Source organism: Uranotaenia lowii, unplaced genomic scaffold (genome assembly GCF_029784155.1).
Source record: "Uranotaenia lowii strain MFRU-FL unplaced genomic scaffold, ASM2978415v1 HiC_scaffold_14, whole genome shotgun sequence".
NCBI classification, from domain to species: Eukaryota; Metazoa; Arthropoda; class Insecta; order Diptera; family Culicidae; genus Uranotaenia; species Uranotaenia lowii.
This window is the reverse complement of record NW_026597410.1, coordinates 132,434-142,157: the sequence shown is the minus strand read 5'-3', so window position 1 is coordinate 142,157 and position 9,724 is coordinate 132,434. Positions and strand designations below refer to the sequence as shown.

At 34.3% G+C, this 9,724-nt stretch overlaps 1 protein-coding gene across 1 annotated transcript; it reads left to right on the top strand.

Moving 5' to 3' along the window:
* The first annotated feature begins 2,082 nt into the window (after nucleotides 1–2,082).
* LOC129759328 (larval cuticle protein LCP-17-like) lies at nucleotides 2,083–2,619 on the top strand. Its single transcript, XM_055756733.1, has 2 exons — nucleotides 2,083–2,152; nucleotides 2,215–2,619. The coding sequence occupies exons 1-2, from the start codon at nucleotides 2,141–2,143 to the stop codon at nucleotides 2,524–2,526; spliced, it is 324 nt and encodes a 107-aa protein (XP_055612708.1). The 5' UTR covers nucleotides 2,083–2,140; the 3' UTR covers nucleotides 2,527–2,619.
* Nucleotides 2,620–9,724: the final 7,105 nt, after the last annotated feature.

Genomic DNA, 9,724 nt, shown 5'->3' with positions numbered 1-9,724 from the left:
GACTCGAATCGAAATACCCATAAAAACTTCAGGCTCGTTGAGCGACCCCTTCCCGTGATCCGATCTGGCCCAAATTTGGCATGAGATCTTGTACTAGGTCTAGAATCAATTTTAGCTTGCGGCGTATAACTTTTTCAAAAGTCGGGTCATTTGGGGCACTCTAGTTTACATGCAAAACACGGTTGATTCACAGGTTGTGCAGAATTTTATGGCCGGGATTAAGGCCAAGGTGCGGGCATTTGCGTATGGACTGTAAATAAAATACGAGTAAAATTTCAAAATGAAGTTCAATAGTTATTTTTCAATCCCTGAAAATTTGGTGGCAATCGGATGAAAACTCGAATTTTGCGAATCAATTTTGTGTGCTGCAATTTCATCGTGGACACCCTTTATTACAAAAAATTCAAAAAATAACTATAACTTATAGCAACTTTTTTTAATTAAGAGCATTTGTTGTCTGGACACATATTCTATTTGTGAAATACCAATTTCAAGGTTTTTTTTCCTAACTTTTGCAGCCGTTTCGAGGGCTGGTACCTTTAATTATAACCTTCCAAAGCTGTTTGAAAATTATTTTATCTGGAAATTTGACTTATAGTTTTTTGGCGTTCTCATGGTCGCAAATATTAACCGATTTTGATGATTCATTATGTAGGAAATTTATTATAGTTGCTCAACATTGTTTTTAACTTCTGACAGCCTTGCTGTAGTTAATCATTGATTTTTAAAATGATCAAAAATAAACCTAGACGGCAATAATGAATATGTATGGGATCAACAAAAATTTTTTGGGTGCCTAGCAAAGTATTGCACAAAAAGTTGTCAGTTAATTGAATTTATTGTTTTCCAATGACAAAAGACATAACTCTGTTAAACAGCTTATAACTTTTGGTTCAAATTAGATACGAAGTTACTGTCTTGAACAAAGACGTTTAGCGAAAACTTTCCTTTAGAGAATTCATAAATTTGTACAACAAACTGCTAATGGTGCTCGGTTTCACAGAAGAAACGAAAATGATGTTGATTTTTTTGTACAAAATGTTCAATTTTCTCATACAATCCTAAAAGTTCAAATTTACTCATGTAAACGTTACTTGAAATTTCTGCAAAAAAAATCATGACAAGTTTCAAGCCAAAACGAAGTTTTTTAGACCCCGAGGTTTGAGAAATTAAAAAATGACCCCAAATCGACTCAGTCTTTGTGATATAGCTCAGTTGGCAAGTCGATTGTCTGTTGAGCCGATGTCCGCGAGTTCGAGCTCATAAGTAAACATCGCAGAAAGTTGTACCGGATGAGTTTTTCAATAACAACAAAATGTTAAAAAGTATATTCGAAATTACTGAACACTCTGTATATTCATTGTTAATAATTGGTTTTAATGATGACAAATGACAACCTTTGTAATCAATCGATTAAAGTGGTAGAAGTTAGAGAAAAAAAATCCGTGAGTTCGAGCCCAAGAGTAAACATCGAACACAGTTGTACCGGATAAGTTTTTCAATAGCTTTCCGCCAACTGTAACGTTGATAAAGTCGCGAATGCCACAAAGATGGTAAAACGACTATAATCGAAACAAAAAAAAAAAAAAAAAAAAAAAAATAGAGAAAAAAAATCTATACAAATATATATTCACGTTTTGATGAAGTTTGACGAATTTATCTTAAATCTATGAACACGAAATCTCCTGTTTTGCATTTGCCCTCTCGTATGTTGTTTTACTTTTAAACTCCTTCTTCAAGTAATTCACTCTTCGTTCAGAGTGCCGTCCTCGTATAAAATATTGCTATCTGAAAAATATGCAAATTTTGTTGAAATCTAAACCTTGCAGCAGAACGGTTGAATCGGATGCTGCGATTCAGATTCAAATCCGGATCAGCTACCACTATAAAATTAATAATGGTTTAGAACTTGTTATGTCATGAAAATTAAAGATGTGTCTGAGTCCTACAGGTGTGTTTCAGCAGGGATACTGCAAGACTCCCGGAACGCGTCACGGGAGAGATGATCATATTAAACATTCTGAAAAAAATGTCATCTGACTATATAAAGAAATATTCGAGGAAGATTTTTGACTTAGTCTGCTGTATGATTCTATCCATAAAGACATCGAAGCAGGAACCCTGAAACGATATTTTTAAAATGAAATCATTAGTAAGTATATTTGCAATGTGCTACTGCATGTTTCTCTATACATTTGATTCTCTCTGGAACAGGTTATCCTATCCTTGTTTATGGTGATAATGTCCACCGTTGCCCGTCCGGAAGTAATGGTCAAAACTCAAGAGCTGGACATCGCCTCCGATGGAACATTCAAACACAACTACGAATTAGACGATGGTACTGTAGCTCGAGCAGAAGGTGATGCCAATAATGTCAATGGTTTTTTCAAATATCAAACACCGGAAGGAGAAAATGTCGAAATAACGTACATGGCGGACGCTCTCGGTTATCATCCACAGGGTTCGCATATTCCGGCCCATCTGACAAAAGTATTGAACTACATCCGTTCTACCAATAAACTGTGAAAAAGTAATTAAACGTCGCGAAACAATAGTTGAAAGCAATTTCCTTTTATTTTATATATAATTCATTACACAAGATAGTCATTCTAGATGCAAAAGGCCATCACCAAATTTTCAAATTTTATGATAAAATGTAAACATATTACGATTTCCGACTTCGCGCTGAATCTTTATTTCGTAGGTACCTATGTGAATGAAAAATACCACCCCATTTGTTAAACATTTTTTCCCTGCTAAGCTTAAATAAAATTATGGCAGGGGATACGCATTGCCCAACAGCTCATGTCTATATTTCATGTTTATTTTTCATTTTCAATACTCTTACGAGAAAGTGATGCTCCCTTATTTCCGGCCAGAATAAGGGCGGGAGTTACCATAATCACCAATTCGACTAATTAACGATATCGACAACATTTTTTCTCTTCATCTCAGAGATCAGTTGATGTGTATATTTGTGTTGCCATAAGTACCCTCCGTAGAATTTGCCTCCAGCTTGTGAAACGATTCGGCAGTCAAACGAGCAAAAGATGATTCGTCTATGTATATATCATCCTTTCCCGAGAGTAACTAGTCCCAAATCTAGGGAGCATATAATATTTAATCTGTCAGAAGGGGTCATCCATGAAATTTGACGGCTGTTGCTGTAAAGGCTTTGTTAACTTGTGAACAAGAGAAAGAATACGAGCTTAATTGTCATTAACTTTCTGCGGTAATATGTATTACTGGGGAAGGAAGTAAATTAACTGAGATAAAATTATGGATCTTTCGTAGGTAGTGCTAGGCTGTATCATTCGACATATGCTTCTTTGGGTGTCTATTTTTTAAATGGGCAGAGCGTGTTTGTGTATATTTCATTAAATCGGTAGCAACAATACAACGTAGTTCTGTAGTGGGTTGTTGACAGTCATTCCTAAATGTCGAGGAGTATGAGCAAACGATTCTGTGCAATGGAAAAACGTTTAGCATTATGCTCGATGGGAGAGCTTATTCGAGACAAAGGAAATTGATGCTTAAGTTTAGGGTGGCTCTACATGATCTCGAGTTAAGTATTATTTTTTTAAATTATGACAAGCATTTATTGAGTTATAATTTGAATATCTGCAGAATTATTTTTTTAGACTTTTTTATGTTTGTGCTTTTTGCTGATTTCAGTAAAAATACGTGAAAAGGGTATAACGTCAGATATGGCGATAAAATTTCTGCATTTAAAAAACGCTTATGGATTTCTCTTTAGGAGCGAGTGAATATATTTTTCCTTTCCCTTATACATATTATGCATCTACACAGCTTGCTTCGTTCTGAAGTAAAGGGTCTTTTAGATACATTTTGTACAATTTTGTTTTATTTCAAAAATAAATTTCAAATGCAGTGGCAACTTATAAACTAAACAGGGGTTTTGCGTTACGTAAAGCTTTTAATAGGTTAGCAATAATTAAAGAGATCCTTTTCACATGGTGGTTAAAAATTTCTTTTCATGAAATAGAGTATAATTACATACCTATAGAATAAAAACAATAACTACCGCATTTTGTTATTTGTTAAAAGAGAACAGGAAAACCTTTATTGGCTTTCTTACAGAAAGGCATAGCGAACGGTCAGTTGGGGATATCATTAATTAAGGGTCCAAGACCCCACTTTATATATATCAATCGACTCAGCTCGAAGAGTTACGAAGATTTCCGTGGATTTGTATGTTCCATTTAAACGTTCTTACCACATTAACTCCTAATCTAGGTTTCACGATTTTGATGAATTTAGTATAAAAAATTTGGATTTTTTTTCCTGTAGGCCATATCTTAAAAACAAAAAAAAAAAAAACAAAATTGTTTAAAAATATTCTATTCCATAGTAAATATTATGCTTATGTCGGCTCCAAAAAAGGTAGCCTTTTGCTCAGCAGCAGTAGCCAGCAATCGCTAAATAAATTATGGAAGCGATCGAAAAACATTCATTTAACATCACAAAAGTTGTTCAATTACACTTTGGTAACTAATTGATAACTTTAACTACCATTCTGAATCGAAACACAATCATTCAAGTCATTCATATTCATATTACAAACTTAGATCGATAATTCTAACCCATTCAAGTTGATTTACAACCTATATCGTCAATATGAGATCATTCTGAACCGAAACACATTCATTAAATATCTTAAAGTTGTTCAATTACACTTTGGTAACTATTTGACAACTTTAACTACCATTCTGACTCGAAACATAACCATTCCAGTCATTCATATTCAGATTACAAACATAGATCGATAATTCTAACTCATTCAAGTTGATTTACAACTTACTAGCTGACCCGGTAAACTTCGTTTTACCTTCTAATGTATAAATCGTAATGAATGTTTGATTTCATCTACACGTCCTTTACTTCATTGTGCTCGCGAAACTATTTTTATGGAAATCGTAACAAAATTGTACGGCGTGTGTCCCATTTCATGTTGAATTTGTATTGGGACCACCTTGCATAAAAAGTGAAATTCTTGAAATTATTATACAAACCATCTCTGACCCAAAAAACCCTCGGATACCAAATTTCATTTCATTCCGATCGACCATTCAAACGTGATGTTGTTACAAAGAAAACGCCTCCAGATATCGTCAATATGAGATCATTCGATAATTCTAACTCATTCAAGTTGATTTACAACTTATATCGTCAATATGAGATCATTCTGAACCGAAACACATTCATTCAATATCTTAAAGTTGTTCAATTACACTTTGGTAACTAATTGATAACTTTAACTACCATTCTGAATCGAAACACAATCATTCTAGTCATTCATATTCATATTACAAACTTAGATCGATAATTCTAACCCATTCAAGTTGATTTACAACCTATATCGTCAATATGAGATCATTCTGAACCGAAATGCATTCATTCAATATCTTAAAGTTGTTCAATTACACTTTGGTAACTAATTGACAACTTTAACTACCATTCTGACTCGAAACATAACCATTCCAGTCATTCATATTCAGATTACAAACATAGATCGATAATTCTAACTCATTCAAGTTGATTTACAATCAATATGAGATCATTCTGAACCGGAACCCATTTATTCAATATCTTAAAGTTGTTCTATTACACTTTGGTAACGTATTGACAACTTTAACCACCATTCTGACTCGAAACATAACCATTCTAGTCATTCTAATTCATTCATATTGTATTAAAAACTAAGATCTATAAATACACCACTTTCTGTGCGTAAATAGTCCGTTTGCAATTCAAAAGGCGCGTTTCAGGCGATTTAACTACCCATCTCACCCATTTTGTACCTATTTACACCACATTACATCATTACACCACTTCACCATTCCATCCGGTTTGGGAATATCGAAAGCAACCGGGCGATTTTAGAAGGCGAAGCCCGTAGCGACCCTAGCGTCCTTTTTTTGAAGATTTATAGCGAAGCCTTACATCTCTACAGTGCTGACCTCTGGCGGTAAACGATGGTTCGCGAAAATAAAACCAGGCGACTCTACCAGTCACTACTCAGCCCTAGCGTTGCCTTCAAGAAGCTCTCTAGCCTGTTTGTCTGTTCAGCTGACCTCGTGGTAAGATGTCGGCGAGCGGACCCAGTCTGCCCGAATTCGATTCTCGGTCGGGGGCGGCGCGAATTTTTTTTTAACACTCAGATTACTTTCGCTAATACTAATAAATATAATGAACTTAAGTAGTTAATATAAAACATGCGGAAAAATAAAAGTACAACCAATAAAATTTAAAATAAACTTCAAAATAGACCACTTTTTTACACCTGTCCGGGGACCCTCAGTGAAAATTTCGTACGACGTCTTTTGCCGACTCAGAATTCAATGCTTGTAATCAATTGCTTATTTCCAAAAACCCCCATGTTAAAATTTTCATATTAATCTGACAAAAATCACATAAATAAGCGAAAACCATATTTGTGAAGTTTTGTTAACTCTCTTTATTAAAAACTTGAACTCAGAAATTGCTTTCTAGCAACACTGTTTTGGTTACTTACGGTTCTCTCTCATGGATTTTTCTCTTTATTAATTTCTCAATGCAGCAAATGGTGACTACGAAGCTTGTCCTCCGCCACCAACCCAAGATAAAAATAGCAAAAGCCTTCTAATAAGAATTTTTCCAATTAGCCGTCGATAAAAAGGGGTTGCACAGGAAAGTGCTTCGACTGGAAAGATATATGGAGTTGAATTTTTAAAATCGTATATTTTTCCTTTTTAGGTGAGCATAGTTTATGATATACTAGCTTCAACCATAATTATGTTAACGCGAGTTTGCGTTTGCATATTAAATCCGAGTCATTTTCTCGATAATATTACAGAAAAACATAATTATGTTTAAAGACTACCCTTTTTTTTGTCCATCAACTTAAAATTTCAAAATAGGCGATAGTTTGTCCGTCTAAGACACTATAGTTTGTTCTTAACACTGAAATCGGCCAAGAAATATTTTTATAAAGTCCCACGTAATTATATCACAAAACACTAAACATTTCATAAGGATAGTTAATAACGTCAAAGGCGCAAAAACAGGTAACAGTTAATATGGACGACTTCTTTTGCAGACATGTGACTGAAAATTTGATACCTGAAATCGATTGGCCGTTCCTCGAAACCCCCATGTGCTATTTTATTTTTTCCAATCCGATGCATAATGAAGTCAATATCACAAAAAATGGAACAATTAGAATGGACGGTCCCTTTATTTTGACTTCTGAACCAAAATTGTCCTGAATTTGTAGTTAATTGATGAGAACATTGAATAAATTTGTTTAAAAATAGTCCGACAGATTGTGATTAAGATACAGATTGAAAAAAGATCAAACCAGATCACTTAACTAGGCAGTATTATATGCTTGTGGGAGTCGTTTTTAAATATTGAGTTTGGTAATTTTTGCTTTCGATTTTCTTTAATCATTATGTTTTTTATAGATATACATATTTTACCCGGCCTTGCTCGGGTTCACAAAAAATATAAATCAAAATGAGTCGTTTGATTTTTCGAAATGTTGGAAGCTTTATATTCATCATTTTAAGAAATTTGGCTCATGTTTGGCCACGTATGTTTTGTAAGTCTTTTGAAAGTTTTTATTGCGATTATTCACTGTGTTTATCGATTTAATATTTTTTGAAGAAGCATATAGTTTTGAGGATTATCAATAGAATTTCAAAATAATTATCTTTCCCTTTCCCTATCACGAAAAACTTTTTTTTAACCCACCTTTTTTCTAAGAAGCTCGAATAGATTTGGCCTTTAATTTTTTAAATGCAAATGATAAAATAATTTTCTATCTTTCCCATCCTCCATTCGATGAAAATCTCTTTTGGAGATTATCCCACTTTTCAAGATGGATGATCTACTTGTACAATGGTATATTTAAGTTTTATTCACTTAAAAATTTCCAGAAAACACTTCCGAACCTTGTTATGTTTAAGACTCATTTTGCATGTTTTTTTAATTGTATGTGTGCTTTTTTTGCTTTGTAATTGAACACTGTTTTATGATTAGTTTTTCTTAAATGTAGAAAGTTTTACTAAAAGTTTCTTGGAGTTATCAAAAATAAATCATCTCTGAACCGAAATTACCGTTTAAATGTTATGGAAATGGTCTTATTTGAGTTCTTTTTCAGTTTTTTATCCTCGGACACAATCATTCTATTAATTATTTTGAAGAGTGATCAATGTTAAAAATTTTTGATATCATTTGTTTGAACTCGCATCACCAAACGATTTTTTTCCAAATTGGATGGTAGAATTGAACACATTGATGGCCAAAAATAAATCAAAAGTTATAAATTGGTCAATGAAATAGAATTGTATAAAGCTTAAAACCTCAGATTTAATTATCTAATACAATTTCTACTCCCCCGTTTAAATTTCCCTGCGGCTATCAAAGCATTGAAATTGCAGCCTTCAACGTATAACTCTGAATCTTATTAATTTTTCTTTCTTTATAAGGAATCCTAAAATAGTGAAAATGGTTGGTTCTTAAAAGCTGGGATCTATGAAAACGCTGTTCATTAGTTTTTCAGTCTCCAGTCCAAACAGTTATTCACTGTTCACTTTTTAGTTCACTGTGTATCCTTGTAGACTCACAAAGCCCCCGGGCGGCGGTAGGGAGCACTTTGAAAACCACTGAAATTCTAGTCAGTTTCTAATGCCCAGCCCATGGTGATGGTGAAAACAACCCCGCCAAAGGAAACAAAAAACTGTTGGCAAAATGGGTGCCATGACTTTTGATTTGTGGGAATAAGTTGTATAGGAGGGTCCCTTTTCTTAGGTGGGAGGGGCTCAGAACTATCACTAAAACCTTACCCTGGTCCAGATACATCTCTGTACCAAATTTCAGGCTAGTCGGTTAAGCTGTGTCGATTTGTATAAGGTGCATACAAACAAACATATATAGTCCAACTCATCTTTATATATTAGAAGAAGAAGAAGATCATATATAATTCAGAAATAAGGAATCCATCATTGTGTCATATGTTTCCAAAGATAATTTACAATCTGTAAGAAAGCCTCCAATCCACTGTTAAGTGTATTAAATCGGGTTTTAAAATTTGTTTATGTTTATTTCTGGAAAAAAAATTGAACGATATTTAAAATTTCTTACAAAAAATTGACTAACAGAAAAAGCACCACCCTCAACCAAATTTGAAACATTTAAATTTAATCGTTTTCCCAATTCCGTTCCTCTTTATTATTCATCTTATTGCAACTCTTAGGTCTCTTCTCTCTTAGTTTCAATTCCCTACGTACTGGTTGTATATACATATACATATTTTTCTCTTTCCGGCTCTCACTCATTATCCTTCTGTGCTTCATTCTCCCGGTTCCTGGTCACAAATCATCCCATGTTGAGTTTCATTCACATTTGCCTTGCCGGCTCTGGAAAACACCCACACGAAGCCAATTATGGTGGAATGCTTGATTTGACGAATGAGAGCGGCCAAGTAGAAAGGGGTCGGGTCGGGTTGTTGGATGCGGGAGATTGGAAAACCACTTAATACCGAAATTGTGCAGTGCGCTGATCTCTGGTTTATGTCTGGTCCAAAACAACGTCCTCATCGACGACAAAACGAGATGGAAAATCAGAGGCATGATACGATACAGCATTTCGAGGGAACGCGCGTTCGTTAATATATCCTCTTATTTCTGTTGCCTGGAACTCCGGGGCAATGCTATAGATT